The sequence below is a fragment of the Gadus morhua genome, chromosome 3 (genome assembly GCF_902167405.1).
Source record: "Gadus morhua chromosome 3, gadMor3.0, whole genome shotgun sequence".
NCBI classification, from domain to species: Eukaryota; Metazoa; Chordata; class Actinopteri; order Gadiformes; family Gadidae; genus Gadus; species Gadus morhua.
In genome coordinates, this window is record NC_044050.1 from 16,089,831 (window position 1) to 16,108,060 (window position 18,230).

The 18,230-nt window shown below is 42.2% G+C and overlaps 1 protein-coding gene across 1 annotated transcript; it reads left to right on the forward strand.

Annotated features, from left to right (window-relative positions):
* The first annotated feature begins 11,125 nt into the window (after nucleotides 1-11,125).
* LOC115540201 (caspase-6) lies at nucleotides 11,126-18,094 on the forward strand. The gene is made up of 8 exons (XM_030351292.1): nucleotides 11,126-11,332; nucleotides 12,182-12,223; nucleotides 12,852-12,885; nucleotides 13,089-13,238; nucleotides 13,391-13,467; nucleotides 14,180-14,355; nucleotides 15,375-15,525; nucleotides 15,927-18,094. Exons 1-8 carry the CDS (start codon nucleotides 11,218-11,220, stop codon nucleotides 16,160-16,162), a joined length of 981 nt encoding a protein of 326 aa, XP_030207152.1. The 5' UTR covers nucleotides 11,126-11,217; the 3' UTR covers nucleotides 16,163-18,094.
* The last annotated feature ends 136 nt before the right edge of the window (nucleotides 18,095-18,230 follow it).

Consider the following 18,230-nt stretch of genomic DNA (forward strand, 5'->3'; position numbering starts at 1 on the left):
TTTGTCCCATTATGAAGAGATCTCTGGTTCCAAACTAAACCATGACAAAACCGAAGGTGTCTGGTTCGGGAAGAGTGAGACAAAACCAACGATAGATATAAACGATAAAGATGCAATGACAATCCTGGGCATAAAGTTCAGTAGGAATGATTGTTATGGAGAAAACTGGAACGAAAAAGATAAAGAGATTAAAGAAGAACTGGATAAATGGGAAAATAAATCATGTAGCTATAGGGCCAGGATTTTAATCATAAAAACATGTGTTATGTCAAAGCTGCTGTTCTTGGCGACCATTTTTCCTCCTAAGGACCAGACACTTAAAAAGATAAATAAAATGCTTGTTAATTTCATCTGGGGAACCACAAGGGAAGTTACAAAGAGAGAGCTTCTATATAAAAACAAAAAAAACGGAGGGCTCGGAGCTGTGGACCTGGGGCTAAAATTAAGAATTGCATTTTGTAAAAATATTGCATCTGGTTTTAAAAGAGAGGCTGTTTGGATAGGTGAGGCGTTGAGCTGGACCAAAAAGAGGGGTCGTGCTAGAAGTTCACTGCCTTACTTTAAAGTAATGTATGGTGATCTTATAGAGAAATCGGTACACCTGAATATTGACTGGCTTGGAACGCCCAGTAAAGATATATATGTAATTGTGTGTAATGACTTGTATGGTGACATTTTCCCCTATAAATATCTAGATGATGCTGAAAAGCAGGTGTGTCTGAAAAACATACGGAGCAAAACTATATCTGAAAAAAAGAGGGACGTAATGTGGCTGGTCTCAGTGAGGAGACTAGCAGTTCGAGCAGTGGTGAAGTGGAGCTGCTTCGTTAAAACTATTAAATGTCCGATTCATAATTGTGATGAAGATGAATCAGTTGAGCACCTGCTTGTAGACTGCCACAGATCACAATATGTCTGGGGGAAAATGTCACAGATTGGTTTTAACGTTAATATCACATATAAAGCTGCTATGTATGGAGTTTTCGAGGAACGCATGTCTGCCATGGATCAGGACTTCCATTGGTCCGTGGTGTGTGCTGTCATTAACAAGCTGTGGAACACTAGGTGCGCCATGGTTATAAAACAGGAATCCATCTCGGGAGAGGTGGTATTCAAACAGATTCGAACAGAGCTTAAAAGACAACGAACTCTTGACTCCAGGGAAAAAAGAATGAGGCCATGGCACTTATTGACTTTGTGAATTATTATTATTATTATCTTATTTTTCAAATGTGTTGTATTTCAATGTGTATTTTCTTGTATCTTCCTGAAATGAATTGTAAATCCTGCATAATTTAAATAAAAATATATTAAAAAGGTAAGGTAGGCTAACGCTGAGTGTAGGCTAACGTTAGTCACCTGTAACATTAGCCTACACGGTGGTGACAATAGCAGTTCTCTCTAGTGGCTGTTCCTGTGTGTGTCCAAGCGTGTGTGTGTGCGCTTTTGTTTAGAAAAAATATATATGTTTGCACCGGGGCCTATCACCATGATGTTACCCTGCTACGCTTAACAGTGTGTGTGTGTGTGTGTGTGTGTGTGTGTGTGTGTGTGTGTGTGTGTGTGTGTGTGTGTGTGTGTGTGTGTGTGTGTGTGTGTGTGTGTCTCTGTTTAGTTTACCTCTCCTTTAGCGAGTGCACTAATGGCTCCTGGCACATCCAGGATCCGTGCAAGGCTCTGCAGAGGTTCAGGAAGGTGTCCAAGCCGTCCATCGAGAATTCCAGAAAAATCCATCGGGAAGAAGCAGATTGCCTGCTTCGCTTCCATGCACATCAAGAAGCTTTACTTCCGACCATAACAATAGATGGCCGATTGATAATCTCAAAGTGGTACATATGATTGTATAGCCCAGCTTTTGGTAATGTTAACAAAAGTTATATTTTGTAAATGAGTCAAACAACCAGGCAGAAAGAAACAAAGACAGAAAGTTAATCACTTAAAGGCCCACTATGCAACTTCGGGCATTTCTTGGCTGTTTTCTTGGTTTTGGCACGCACATTTCTCTACACAGCGCCCCCTACAGCTTCGTAGTAGATATTTCACAACACTGTCGTAACAACTCGTTGACGACCCTTCCCCATGCACTTCTACGCGAGCCATGTGCATTTGTTTTCAAAGAAGCCGGCGAATGCGTGGAGCCATGTCCGAAGTAGATGTTCATAAAGTGTAGGCAAGGTTATACATTTTTAAAAAGGTGTATTTGTATTGCAATAAACATAAATCCATCCTTTTTTATAGTTGGCGGGGAGAATGTATATCCTAGATTATAATTGTTATATCTTAGGTTGAACAGAACAATCAGTGTAAGAGGTTTGGCCAACATAATAATCTAAATAAACAAGAACCTGGATTCGGGGATTCAGTCTGTATCTGGGGGACGAGACGGACGAACAGCAAAACACCCATGGAAACAAAGGTGTTTATATGGTTGCAACCAAGCAAGCTAGAAACATACAGGGCTCACAACAAAACGGTCGAGAAAACAATTTTTACAGGGCTCACAACAAAATGGTTGAGCAAACACATTTGTACAGAGACTTATCAACATCCAGAACAGTGGCGTCAATTCAGCCAAAGCTAAGGTATGGCAAGGTTACTAGTCACATGACTTAACTACAGTATCAATCAATATACATGCCCAGCAAATAATCATAACAAAAGTGATCCCGCTAACGCAACTATGGACACAAACACTTAACTACGCACGTCAATCAATCAATTCAGTCAAATGCGCCGTTACGCATCCGTTTTCAGCACCATGGATAGCAAGCGGCAGAGTTAGAGAGCAGTAATAGCCTTTCTGACAAACACAATTTCACTCATTCTGTTCACTTCATTCACTATGTAATTGCAACAATATCACGTGAACATACCAGGTAAACTGCTGTAAACTGTTAAAGTCCAAATACAAAGAGGAGAGGGAGGGAGGGAGAGAGGAGAGGCGAGGGAGGGAGGGAGGGACGGAGGGAGGGAGGGAGAAGAAAAGAGAAAGAGAAATCATATTAATAAGATGTTCGGGTATCTTACTTTGAGATGAACTTTCTTAATTATTCCACAAGTGGATAACGGCGGGGCCTCAAAGCAGCAAAGTTATTGACGAGTTCATCTGCGTCCAGGGATTTTACGACAGCAGGCTCAACAGCCATCAACATGAGGTTTGTGAGCCTGTCATCGCTCATGGTGGTCCGCAGGTAAGTTTTGACTCTTTTTAAAACGGAAAAGAATCTTTCGTTGGATGCAGTGGAGACAGGAATTGTTGCTGCGATCTTGAATAGCTTGATGACCTCTGAAAAAGCGACAGACATGGTCTTCAGTCGCGTCAAAGCCAGCATTATGTTTTTCTCCTCCTCCACGTCCTCCTTCATCTCAAGTTCAAGGAAAGCTTTTGCTGTGTGACACTGGGAACTGAGAAGGGTGGTGTCGATCAGTTCATCATAGAGTTGTGCAAACTGTTCCATTTTAACTACATCCATGAAATGAGGAGATGAACAATCAAATGCCTGGATAGCATTAAGTAGCTCATCATTATCTGTAAATCATTGGGAGGCCGAGCTCTGTGGAAAATGCCTTGGCTCTGCTCAGTGTGTCCTGGTACTCTTTATCTGACCTCATCTTTTCCAGCTGGGCCTTAGTACTCCGTATGAGATTGGAAGCCATCGTGATTGCAATGTCTTTTGTCTGAAGCTGTTCAGACAGTCCATAAGTGAGACTTAAGATTTTTTCTAGGACATGAAGACGCACAACAAAAGTGACTGTCAGCATATTCGTCCGAAGTCCAGCAGCTTCAGTTGAACCCTCTGCATGAGCGTCAATAGTGGCACCTAACACAGCTAGTATAGCCTCGTAGCGCAGTTTTATCTTCTGTAGAGCCCTATACCAATACAGCCACCGAGTGGGACAGGTGCGCTCCAAGTGCAGTATTTTGTTGTGCCCCAAATTCTTTTGAGCCTCAATGAAAAGCATGTGTCTGGTATTGCTATTTGCAATAAAAGTATATAGTGTTTGAACAACACTAAAAAACTCTGCCATCTCTGGTATTTCAGTTATCGAGCTCACAAGCACAAGATTTAGTCTATGTGCATGACAGTGTATATACGCTGCATGCGGCACTTTTTCACGTATTAAAGCCTGCACACCACGCACATTACCCCGCATAACACTTGCACCATCGTAGCATTGTGCAACACACAGCTGAATATCTAAACTCGATAATTCCTTTATTATTTTCTGGGCCAGGGATTCAGCGGTCAGGTCCATCATGTGATAGGTTCCAATGGCTCTTTCCTTCATAATCCCGTCAAGTACATAACGGATCAAAATGGACAGCTGCTCCTTCTTAGACAGGTCTTTCGTTTCATCCACTAAAACTGAAAAGTACCGTGCTTCTCCTACTTCACTTATGATTATACTTCTGATCTTTTCCCCAATAACTCTCACCATATCGTCACTAGGGCTGCAACTAACGATTATTTTAATAATCGATTAATCGGTCGATTATTTTATCGATTAATCGATGAATCGGATAAAAAAAATAATGAATGAATTGCCGCATCTTCATTCAAAAACGGAACATTACTTCAAATACACAGTGCAGACTGAAGTGTAAAAACACCAGGTTATTGCTCCAATGTCCCGCAACTATTAAAAGTAATGTTAAATGACAAAAAAATATGAAAACATAGCTGGGATAATACAAAAAAAAAACAGGCAATGTTTGATATACATTTATTTATATATATATATATATATATATATATATATATATATATATACACAGTGTACAAGGGAAGTCCATGGTTAACCGGTCAACCGATAAGATCTTTAACCGGTAAATAATAACGGTTAAAAATAAATTAAATCATCTTAATTTCACTGAGATGACAGGAGATCGTTACCATTTTCAAGACTCCTTGAAATATTACTTGTATTTTTGCTTTAATTGCTGATAAGATAAGATCATAGTTCAGGATAGGATCTTTACTATCTATTTTATATTGCCGGGAAAACAGGTTTTCGCCAAAATCTCAATTTTTTTTTTTTTTTTTGCATTTGAACGCATCAATCATAATACTGAGCCGATCTGAACAGATCATATTTGACACTGTTTGCGACTTCTTTTTTTTTAAGCTAACTAGCTGTCCTGCCGATTTTAACATGGATTTAAAAACTGGATTACTATTTTTAACTGACGGGACTTTCTACACCGTCCGGTTGTGTGATTGCTACCGCTGCTTTGAACTCCGAGCCCGTCTGCACACCGTCTGCAGCAGCAGCAGCAGCTGACAGTTTTCGGTTGGACTAGAGGGATACGGACTTTTATATAGGTCTAGGTACACTTGACAGTGTGAGTGTAGTACGGTCTACAGCTGACAGCTATGCGTACGCCTCCAAATGCTTCCGAACATCGCCGAAACTCCACCGGAAGTTAGGAGATGACGTATCTCTCCTCAGATGCCGGCAAAATTACCTTGATAAGTAACCTGTTTTCCGTCTTGTCATCGTTGCTATTGAATTAAAAATGTCTCTTTTTACTTAATTACTTACTTTACTATTTTACTCTTTTTAATGTCTCTTTTCGCCGCATTCTACGACGTCTTTCTGTTGGTGTCGGGTCAGCCATCTCTTCTTCGTTCGTTACTAGACTCCGGTTGCGTTGTGGGATAGCGTAGTGAACTCCGTTGTTTACTGTGGCGGTAGTACGCATTCGGAAACGTTTTCCGTACTACACAATGCGTACTGAGCATTCGGACGCGCTATATTTGTGGCGTACTACAAAATGCATACTATATTTCAGTCAAGGATGAGTATTCAGATTCAGCCAAAGCTTGCTGTGGGCGTGCATGAATGAACCAACCTGTCGGCGGCAGGCTGTAAACAGTGCCGCGCCTACGAGTGACGTATTCATCGCGCGACACAACGAATCGATGACCGAATTCGTTGCCAACGCTTTCAGTAATCGATTTTTATCGATTCTATCGATTCGTTGTTGCAGCCCTAATCGTCACCCTCTTAAAGTAATGGCCTAAGTCACCTTTTTGCCAAAATGATTTTCTTGCCTAAATCAGCTCTTTGTGATGCTAGCCACCTCTGGTAAAATCCCCAACATCCTCAGTTGAACAGATCATGTGATCCTACCCGTTTAGTGTAATGGCCTATGTCAAGAGTGTGAATTAGGCCAATTTATTTTGCCTAAGTCACTAGACAAGAGTGACTTAGGCAATTTTATGAGCGTTTCAAGATGGCGGCCACTTCCAAAAAAAATAAAGTCTACCAAGCTAGTGAAGTTATTGCCATGATGCAGGACTCGTTCCATACAAATGTTTGTGGCATAGGCCTACCCTTCCTCATGGTCTGTTACAGTAGTGGGAAAAAAAAGAAATGCACTGTCTGTTTTGCCTCACTTATTCCGGAATTAATTCGGCCCAAGTCAGGTTCAAAATTTAGTAAATCACAAAGGCATGTTCATAAATTGGCCTAAGTCATCTTATCCTCTTATGTTACACAATTGACTGACATCATTATTTGTATATCAATAGTAATCTATTGTCATAACCTTTGTGTTTGAAATGATTCATAAATATCATATACTCTATATATGGTTCAGTTTTTTCTGTTTTCTGAACAACTTGAAAATATGACTTAGGCCATTACTTTAAGAGGGTGACGATATCATTCTGGGCTGCTGGGGAAGAATAGTGCGCATACCTGCGTTCCTGTTTGCTTTTCACGTTCCTGTCATCTGTTGCAATAACGTCCAAAAGTTCAAGTAAATTTCCTTTATTTTCAGCCTCATCTCTATCGTTGTGGCCACGGAGAGGGAGGGCCTGTCTTCCCAGAAATGACGTGATTTTGAACAAGGATTTGACGTGAGCCCGGTTCTCCTGCACCTTATCTGTCCTGTTTGCGTCAATCCGACTTGCGATGGATTCCTTATGTCCGCTGATCACAGCCTTAAAGTTAGACCACGCTAATGCAGCACAATTGTGTCTACTGCTCCCTTGATGATCCCGGAGATTTTTTTTCATGTTCTTCCAACATGTGTATCCAGTGTCTATGAACACACGCAGTCCATGCCTGTCACCTGTTAAAGTTGAGGCTCCTCCAAAATGACGGCATGCAAAGCAATAAACTGCATCTTCTTGCGCAGAATATTCAACCCAGTCATATTCCTGATACACACTGACATTAAAGCGTCTTCCATTTCTAGTTGGGAAGTGGGTCAAACGAGGACGCCTGAGTCCGTCTGTTTTACATCCACTAATATCCTTCTTCTCTGCCCCAGTTGACCCAGAGGCTGCTGCTACTGCTGCTGCACCCGGGCCTTGACCTTCCTTATCGCTGTCCACGTCTGATCCAGCTCTTTCAATCTGAGAAACTGGTGGGGACTCAGACTCGGATTCAATTCGAGAAGTCGGTGTGGACGAGTTCTCAGCCTCCATGCATGTAGTCTCCGTCTCCCTGTTAGCATCTGCATCCCCGGCGCAGGTGCTGGAGTAGCTAACAGCCTCGTTAACAGCTTGAATCCCACCTTCACTACCTGGTCCTTCTCCCTCCGCTGCTGGGGCAACATTGGAGCCATCACCTTCACCTGCCTTTTTTTTTTATAAAAAAAGATTCCAAAGTTCTTTGCTTTCTTTTCATTTTAGTTAATTAGCTTAGCCGAAAAATTAAAAAAACCGCGATAACATGACCCGCTCTGACCTCCGGCGGCTTCTCGTCAGGAGATACCACATTTCAAGATAGGGAGGGGGGATACGTTACGATAAGTATTGGGAAAGATAATATCTAGACTAGAGAAATCGATTGTGTTGTTCTGATTTTCATTTGTAGTTAATGTTTATGTATTAAATAATAGAATAATCAATACAAATTGACACAGAGTAATTTCATAAATTTATTTAGAAAAAACAAAAATTTACATTTTCCCATAGAGCCAAGGTGTGGCAGCTGCCATACCTTGCCATACCCAATTGACGCCTCTGATCCAGAATACCACGAAGACAAAGTTCACCCAAAGGTACTTTCAATTTCAAAAGCAACACGGCCGAGTCGGCGTCTGATTTGCAGTCTTCTCTTTCTTTCAGTTCACGCTATTCCTGAAAAGCTTGCTCAACGTTTACGCCTCGTGCCCACTGCACCGTCAGTCAACGGACGTCAGAAGGCGTGGCTGACGGATGGGGGAGTAGTCTTTGCAGATGCATCCGTCAGCCAATCAAATCGGTTCGCCGGGTTCTTCCCGCTTCTTCCTGCTTGTTGCGAGGCAAGATTACCCGCTTTCCCGCTTTCCAGTATCGTCAGAGCCCGAGTCGCGTCACAGTGCTTAAATTTGCATACGCGATCTGATTGGATGACGGATCCGTCGCTGCCGAAAAAGTTGAACATTTTTCAACTTTTTGACGGTGGCGAACGCTCCAAGTCAACGGACGGATCCACAATGCATTGCGCGACCGTCCCCATTCAAAGTCAATGGGCAACGGACAACTGACGGAGGTAGTGGGCACGGGGCGTTACTCGTGTCTGGCCTCTCTGTCGGTCAGTCTCCCTTTTCTCTTCTTCTGTTCCTCCGACATTGGGTTTCTCTGTCTCTTTTTAGTCGGCTGATCTATGATGAATATAACAATCCCTTAGTTACTTGTGTTTATATCGAGCCGGTTCCGCGTTTGGGGGTCTGTGCCGTAAAGCACCAACGCCCGGAGTTCAGAACTTTCAACGCTCCAACGCGTGACGCTTAGCCACGATAGCCAATCAGCGTGGAGCTTGACCCGACATCACCGACAGAGAATAGTGACCCTTGCACAGAAGCATACGGCCGACATCTTTCTTTATTCTGGGGGTGGAAATAGTAACATAGTTACGCCATTAAATGCGTTTATGGAAACATTTTTAGCGAGAAATGTGCATTTTACTTTCATAATGTTCGCTCGGTGAATGTGAAGGATGTTTGGTTTGATAGTTATGACGAAGAGTGAACGCTCCGTTCACTTGCATGGACAGAGTCTCTGGTTGCTAAGCAACCTCAACGTCTTGGCGGACTATTTCTCTGCTGATCAACACTACGAATGCTGGAAACACACCAGACACACCATGTGAAGTTATTTAACCCGATTATCGTTATTTATGAGTCCTTAGCCCAAGTGAAGGAGTTCAAGTACCTCGGGGTCTTGTTCTCGAGTGAGGGTACTATGGAGCGTGAGATTGGCCGGAGAATCGGAGCAGCGGGGGCGGTATTGCGTTCGCTTTACCGCACCGTTGTTACGAAAAGAGAGCTGAGCCGCAAGGCAAAGCTCTCGATCTACCGTTCCTATCCTCACCTATGGTCATGAGGGTTGGGTGATGGCCGAAAGGACGAGATCGCGGGTACAAGCGGCCGAGATGAGTTTTCTCAGAAGGGTGGCTGGCGTCTCGGGATAGGGTGAGAAGCTCAGTCATCCGTGAGGAACTCGGATTAGAGCCGCTGCTCCTTTACTTAGAAAGGAGTCAGCTGAGGTGGTTCGGGCATCTGGCAAGGATGCCCACTGGGCGCCTCCATTGGGAGGTGTTTCAGGCACGTCCAGTGGGGAAGAGACCTCGGGGAAGACCCTGGACTAGGTGGAGACCTCGGGGAAGACCCTGGACTAGGTGGATAGATTATATCTCAACACTGGCCTGGGAATGCCTCGGGATCCCCCCGTCAGAACTGGTCAATGTGGCCCGGGAAAGGGAAGTCTGGAGCCCCCTGCTTGAGCTGCTCCCCCCGCGACCCGACCCCGGGTAAACGGATGACGATGAGATGAGATCGTTATTTATATCCGAGATTATTTAATCTAACCTGATCTAAACTCTATCATGCACCCAAACACGGCGGCGTTTGGGTTTCCTACCTCGGACTCTAGCGCAGCCACAGGCGCGTTGGGCGCGTTGAACCATTTATGTGACACACAATGATCAAGCGTCAGGTTGGTTGGTGTGGCCGTACCATTAGTCGATTGATCCATGATGAATGCAACAATTGCCTCGCAACTGGCTGTTTATATCTAGCCGGTGCCATGTTTGGGTGTGTGTCTGTGCCGTAAAGCATTTTCGAAACTACAATCTGACTACATTTTCGAGGATACTTCCGTTGCGTCACATCCGGATTGTGTCGGCCCGAACAGAGCAAGTTGCATATGCGCTTTTTCACTGGAGAGGCGACATGGGTAAATGACACACCCACCAATCGACCCAGAAATGGATGCAGAACCATCAGCATAACTCTCAACCTGCATACTTAATGTAATTTTGGCTAAAAAAGTTGCATAGTGGGCCTTTAAAGATAGCATGGGACCGGCACAAGTTTTTTGTACCAACATACTGTGATGCAAGTTGTGTATTGGGTTGTTCTATCACAGAGCTTTATGTTTTAATAATAATCAAGTGCTTATAATGGTTTCTAAAACAACTCAGGAACCATGTTCACCATCTACTAGCCACCTCTTAAAGGTATGGTTCTTCAAATGTTTCTTTGAAATAAAACCTTGTGTTCATGCTGTGACCCTCAAACCACTGTGATTCAATGGCTGAAATGTATTGAGGGCTGCTTAGTTCTGAACATGTAAAAGTGTAGCTTCAACATTTGGAAAAGAATGATGGGTGATAGGGAACATTTTAATTATTATTATTAATATTATATAACAAGACCAGTTCTCCATCATTTACTTTTAAATTCACTTGCCTTTATTACAGTAAGAAATGAAACCCTGAGATGCAAGGTATACTTCGAAAATAAGTCGACTTTTGGGGGCCTCTATCACAGATACGCATGAAATTGATAGGGCAGTGCAGATGTATATTTTTTAGTTTCTTCTATTCTCTCACTTCATTGACCTGTAATTGTGGTTTTGGGTTGGCTTGATTGTAATCGACAGCAAAAACTGAATTATTATTTATTTGTATTTTGAAAATATTTGACTGGCATTCTGCTTTGCAAATAACTCTTTATAGTAAAAAGAATAAATCTTACATGTTGAATATAATACATTTTAGTAATATACCAGATTTTGCAATAACAACCGAAATGGCTGCTACAGTAGGCCTACCTATATTAGGCCTACCTGTTTATTGGAAACGGGTATTACAACAGGTTGACTCTTATGCGGAAGTCGTCGCAAATATGGAGTGGTGTGACCGACAGGAGTGAGCACCAATTGAGTCTCCAAATGTTACAACCTAACCAATCAGATTTTAGAGGTGGGTGGGACTATGTTTAGTTTTTATATGTTTACTGGACAAAGCAAGTTGATTTACAACTCCGTCTCAGTTTGTGCTGGTAACTTGAATACAAGCATGTCTAACGCGGAAAAGGGTGGCTGTGGAGGTAACGTTGACATTTGACTAAAATATGATTCAAGCCGTATCTCCGCAATGAGCTTGTCGTACCAAGTGATAAACTGCCGACACAGATTAACATTATGCCAGATCGCCAATTGAGTTTTATTTACTGTCAACTTGTCTATCATGTCTGTACCTGATGGGCAAGGCGATTGTACTCTAAAGATCTTTTTTTAAATAAGGGGGGACTTCGATAAGTGGGTGTGCATTATTGAATACATTCATGTTGTGGAGACGTTGGTTTTTTGGGGTCGTTTCCCTGTTCGATAAGTTGGCTATCACTTCAATGTAGAAAGTTGTATCCAAAACGAAACTGTTGCGATTCAACTGCACGCCTACAGGTTATCAAAAGCAACATATATTCACGTCCCGCAGTGCAATTAAACACTGCCTTTTTGCGCTGATTACTGTCTAGATTAATGCTCAATATATATATATTATGTGTTCATATATTTGATTAGCGCTTATTAAAGGTATATAAATGTCGTTTACTATGGATTATGGATGCAATAAGAGGAATGTGCTCTGAGAACCATAAATGGGCTGTTACTTCCGCCATGTCCTACAACATATACATTGACCATGTTGACTGACAGAGGTACCTGATCGTGATTGGTTCAACTGATACATGAGCTGCCTAGAGACATAGAAAATCGACCTTGATACGGATACAATTTAAATTAATGAAATACAGATTTCGCTATATAGTCCCATTCAGATCCATGATTTTCTTTATTGACGTGGGAAAAAATACTAGTTGTGGACAGCAATGTATTTCGTGACATCAACACATTTTCCTTATACAAAATAACTTTGTGTTCTTATACATTGACAGGAGGTATGGCTACAGACAGTAGAAAAGCACCTGGCCGAGCAGGTGAGTGACATTGTCTTCTCTTATTAACATGAGAGAAGATACGTTATTAAAATATACTGGAAGGCCTACATTACCTAGCTTTCTATTGTTATTTATGTTAACGTTGGTGGTCTATGCTGAGCACCCACGTGGATCTTCAGTCATTACAACCACTAGATCAAAAGCAGGCCTAACTATCCTCTTAACGAAAGGCCGCTTTGAGCAACCATACACAAATCAAAAGGTTTCTGTGCCTCTCCTGCTATGTCATCATATCATAACTCTACGATGTAACTCAACGATGTAACTCTACGATGTAACTCAACGATGTAACTCAACGATGTATTGGAGGAAGAAGGTGATCCTGCTAGGGTGTGGCTTATTGCTCGTCACAGCACGTTCCATCTTTCTCTGCCCGTCACGAGCTATTGACAGTGGCCAGGGCTGTGTGTGAAGGCAACAAAGGCTGCTTGACCCCTCGGTAGGGTGGAGCAGTCCGCACACCTGCTGTATTTAAACAGCTTTTAAACAATTGCTCACCCAAAAGGTCAATCGGGTTTTCATGCATTTCTGACCATTTAAATTGGATGCTGCGGCATACACAATCGAGTGAGTTAATTCACACCTCGTGTCTTTATGCAACATTTAGGCAATCTAACAGAAGTGGATGCCTTTTATGGAAGGTAAGATTATTATTTATATTTCTGCATACTTATTTCTTTGATACCAGTAGTTCCTGTGGGATCCTTATTGGTAATTCAGTTTTTCAAACAGCAATTTGTGTTTACTTTGGCTTAAACTGTTTGTGTGTGTGTGTGTGTGTGTGTGTGTGTGTGTGCGCGTGTGTGTGTGTGTGTGCGTGTTGCCTTATGGTTTCTATCTAAAGTGGCATCTCTTTGGACCCTGCAGAGGAGTACAAGTTCGACCACAAGCGCCGTGGCCTGGTGCTCATCTTCAACCAGGAGAACTTTTTCTGGCAGCTGGGCTTGAACCCGCGCTACGGCACCAACGCTGACCGCTTCAACCTGGAGAAAAGGTATCGCCGTCGCCGTCCCGCAAGCACCCATGTCTCCCCTGTTATCCATGGGTAGAACCTGTCTAACCCGGTCGGGTCTGTTTCCATGGTAATGTAGATGTTGTCTATACTTGGCTATGCTAACTATTATGCGTGTGAAATCCTTGTTGTAGGTTTGAAACTTTGAACTTTGAGGTCAACGCCTATGACAATTTGAAGAGGGAAGAAGTTTTGGCGAAGATCACTGAAGGTAAGACAAATTGGCTTCCGCACTAACGTCAGCAATGTATTGCAAGTCCTCTTGTGTGTTCAAAAGCTAAAGGAATAATATGTAATATTCCCATTTTCAAATATCTTTAAACGACTAGACCTATGTTCTATATTTTGTTTTTACATTTTTATAAAATAATCCCAAATGTTTCCAACAATTTTCAAACCTAGATAGATACATTGTTTTATGAAAGGGGACGAGTGTTTCATTTGGTTGCCTGTCAATGCCATCATGTCCCCACTACTCCCTTAACTTCCGGGGATACACTGGAAACAGTAATCCATTAGAAAACAACTTTATTGATAGGATATTTCAATATAGCTTACTACGATGGCATTTGGCTCATGCCAGTCACCCAGCTAAAGCATACTCTAAACTCTAAAGATTTTCACCAGCAATGGCGGGGAAGACAACAAGTCCCAGACAGACAACTGACCCTGCGCTACTTCACTGCCTCATCAAACTTCGCATTTTGTTATTTCTTTGAGTGAGACACCTCGCGGCAGTAATTATATATATAGTGATATCAATCTATGTATCTTTATAGGGTACAACCCTCACACTCTGCATACACATTACAAAAAAAAAAGAAGCAAAATCAAGTCCTGCTTTTGCAGACAAACATATTAGAAAATAGCAGAGTGTGACTGTCCCCTTTAACTTAAAGCTAACCTGTCTGATCTTCCACTAGCGGCGGAGTCTAACCACGTGGACGCGGACTGCTTCATGTGTGTGTTCCTGAGTCACGGCGAGAACGACCACGTGTACGCGTACGATGGAAAGATCAGCATCCACGACGTCACCGCCTTGTTCAAAGGAGACAAGTGCCGAAGCCTCGTCGGGAAGCCTAAGATCTTTATACTACAGGTATAATACTCATTAATACTGTAAACATTACTCCTTTATGCTGTTTGCTTCTACAATATACTATATATACTACTCAATAGTACTGTATACATGACTCTATTATACTGTGTATACTTCTAAAATATATTCTGCAGAACTGCAAGACTTGCAAGGCCACATGTTTTTAATCCAAACCCCTATTGGGAGTCTTTGGGTGTTGTCCCCCAGCTAAGACCTTTTTGAATTTAAACATATAAACAAAAGATTCTGGTGCACGCTGAGCAGAAAATAAAGCAGCAAAAAACACAATGCGGAACCTTTTAAAAAGGACCCCAGGAACCTAGTTTTTCGGTTTCTAGGGCGGCCCGCGGCTGACTAAAGATTGATTAAGTTGACTCTTAACTCGTCATTTCAAGTTTATTATTTCAAAATTTCTTTGTGGGGCATCACCAAATGGTTTGGTTTACAGGGCTGAGAGAGTGATACGAAAAAACACTGTTAGCATTGTGCTACGGATAATAAAAAAAAACGTTATATGAGCCGTTAAAATCTCTTTTTTAAAAGCAACGGCATCAACAATGCTCAACTGAACATTGGCCTAATGTTATCTGGTAACTATGAGTCTGTTGTTGCCCCTGGTACAGGCTGTTGAGTCATAACATACACAGTATATTGATAATAAGCCAAGTGCTCATAACATTTCTACCCTGATTTATAACACTGTTTTAATGGTGTTGGTTTCACTTTGACACCTTCAGGATTTAACACAATGTTTTAACCTCAAACCTCAGACCTACTGTAAGTGTGGGGAGTTGATAGGATTTTAAATGAAAGCTGCTTCAAGAAATATACATACAGTCATGAAACTTGCCTTACTGTGCAGGTTTAATGATCAACACCAAAATGTTTTCGTTTCACTTTAACAACTCTAGGATATGATGACCCCCATTAACTAACTGTAAGAATATGGGCCCATTACACCTACTGACTTGAACTGCTGTTAGATGTTCCTAACTTCGCCTGTCTCTGTCCACCGCCAGGCTTGCCGTGGGGACCAGCATGACCTGGCAGTGACCCCTATGGATGTGGTGGACAGCGAGGCGAAGGTGAACGAGGTGGTGGTGGACGCTGGTGTCCTCCACACACTGCCGGCAGGGGCGGATTTCCTCATGTGCTACTCTGTGGCCGAAGGTGAGACACCAGGGCCCTGTGCACTTCACTTCCAGTTTCTTCTCTGGTGTGGTATGGTATGGTGATGTGTAGTATATATTTAGTATTGATGTGTATTTTAGTCCTACACATATCTTATGTTTGAAATTGGTTGATGGGGGGAAATGTGTGTGTGTGTGTGTGTGTGTGTGTGTGTGTGTGTGTGTGTGTGTGTGTGTGTGTGTGTGTGTGTGTGTGTGTGTGTGTGTGTGTGTGTGTGTGTGTGTGTGTGTATTTATATATGTGTGTATAATAATATATATATATGTCTTACCCTGGTGTTAATATAAAACACATATAATCACAATTGAGTGATCTGCCATTGCTATCGTGCAGAGTATAAATAGGTGTGTGTTTGTGTGTGTGTGTTTGCGTGTGTTCAGGGTACTACTCCCACAGGGAGACGGTCAACGGCTCCTGGTACATCCAGGACCTGTGCGACACCCTGCGGAGCTTCGGCGAGTCCCTGGAGTTCACGGAGCTGCTGACGCTGGTGAACAGGAAGGTGTCCCTGCGCAGCGTTGGCCACGCCGCCGACCGCAGCGCCATCGGGAAGAAGCAGGTGCCCTGCTTTGCCTCCATGCTCACCAAGAAGCTCTATTTCCGAACCAAACAGTAGGCGACTGTACGGCGTATCGCTGAGCCCTTGTCCCACTTTCGTTTACCTATGATTTTAAAGCCCAGCTTTTGGAGCTTTGATTTTAAAAATGAAATTTCTCTTCCTGTACTGTGTAACCTTCTGACCAAAGCTTTCATTTGATTTCAAAGTGTCTTCTTTGTATTTGAACGAACGAGATTGCTGCATTGAGCATTCGCCAATAGTTTTTAATCAAGAGATGGTCACTTAGTGCAGGTTTAACGATTGAGTGGAATTCACGTGTTCAATGCATATCTTTGTTATTCATTAATGCTGTGATGCCACTTAGTCCCTCACCACTTCAAATGTCGGTACACGTTTGCTCAGTTCCAAATATGATTCTGTTGTTACTATACTGATATGATGCCAGCGCCATTTTGTAACAACCACATCTACATCATGAAGTACAGTGCCTTTCTTGTTCAACCCTTGTTATCACAGATATGCTGACGTGTTCAACCAATGAGCCTAACTTTACAAAAATGTCCCATTCTTGAAAAGTGTAAAAACACAACGGAAGACGTAGATAAAGTAAGACGGAAAATGTATCACTAACGGATCTAATGGACCTTTTAAGCATATGTCATCAAAAAAGGGAATTCATGTTTGTCTTGTGATGTAGGGCTTTAGACAGAAAATGTCACTGAACTTGTTTTACAATCAGAGTCGGAGTCAAAAACATTCTTAGCATAGAGGTGTGTGTATGTTAAATATGTTGGTTTAAACCATGCACACTGTGTGACACACTACACTTCTCAGGGAGTCAGTCCACTGGCTGCACACACTACATATGCGACACGTGTTTTTATAGTGTTGTGGTATTCTATCCTTACACGGGTTTACATTAAACTACATATGCAACTGATGCCTGCATTAAACAAATATATACGAATCATTCCTTTAAGCCTCTGACAAGGCAAATCCGTGTTTTCATTTTAAGTATGTAATTAAGGGCCGTTTATACATCTAATTTGCATTCCAACTAGTCATAAGAATAAATCGTATGTACTTTCTGATACCAGGTTATGTTTGGGATTAAAAAGGGGTCTGCAACGGCAAACTCTTGAACTAATGGGTGAATCGATTTCTGTGAGATTGCTGCCCGATGAACAAAAAAAATCGGATGCAACCAAACGATGGCATCGACGATGGCATTCATTGTGTCAAGCCATTGAGTAGACCCCCCCCCCCCCTCGGCCTAAATAGACGCGTGGGCAAAACTACAGCTGAAATACTGTTAAACAGCCTCATATTTGTTCAGACCAATAATATTGGTGGAGGTTGGGATCCAGCTATAATGAAACCGTGGACTGGATTGAGGCTCAGCCGCAAGTGTTTTAAAACATGTTTGACCGATGGAGACTTTCTTAAGGATATGCTAATACGGTACCTGACCAATACAATTCTAAGGATTGATAGCTTGTCTTCTTCTAATCATTACAATGCGAAAATAAACATTTGCATGCTGTACTTTGGGTTCATATGAAGATATCCAGGCGTGGCTGGGTATAGGTCAATGAAGCGTGCCACGGACACTCCCACGCAATCCGGATAATAGGGCTGATAAGCTAATTTTATTTTTCTTGACAAAAAATTCTAATGATGTTTATGTACTCAAAGGTTATATGCACAATAAGACATTCAATTTTACATCATATATGAATGTTATTTTTGGTAACTTGTCAGAGGCTTTAGGAACAACTCAGGAAAGTTGTTTTCCATCCACAACCGACAGACTTAAATTGGTTGGGAGGATCCCCCAACAGTTTCTCTTTTCATAAAACGTGTACCATCAGGGAAAGAATGCACAACAACATAATGTTCTGACAAACAAGCTGCAACTTGTTGCAGCTTGTTTGCTCTGCTTATTGGGATACAGATTGGGACCAATGCATTGGCAACGTTTACCATTTTAAAAAAAAAATTATCCTCTATTGTATATGTTATGACGGTGTCATTTAGTTTGAAGCCCATCGTGGTTTGTGTGTGACCGGATACCGCATGGGGTGTTCCTCAGGTTGTGCGGAATATGAATTATGGCAAGTGTTTG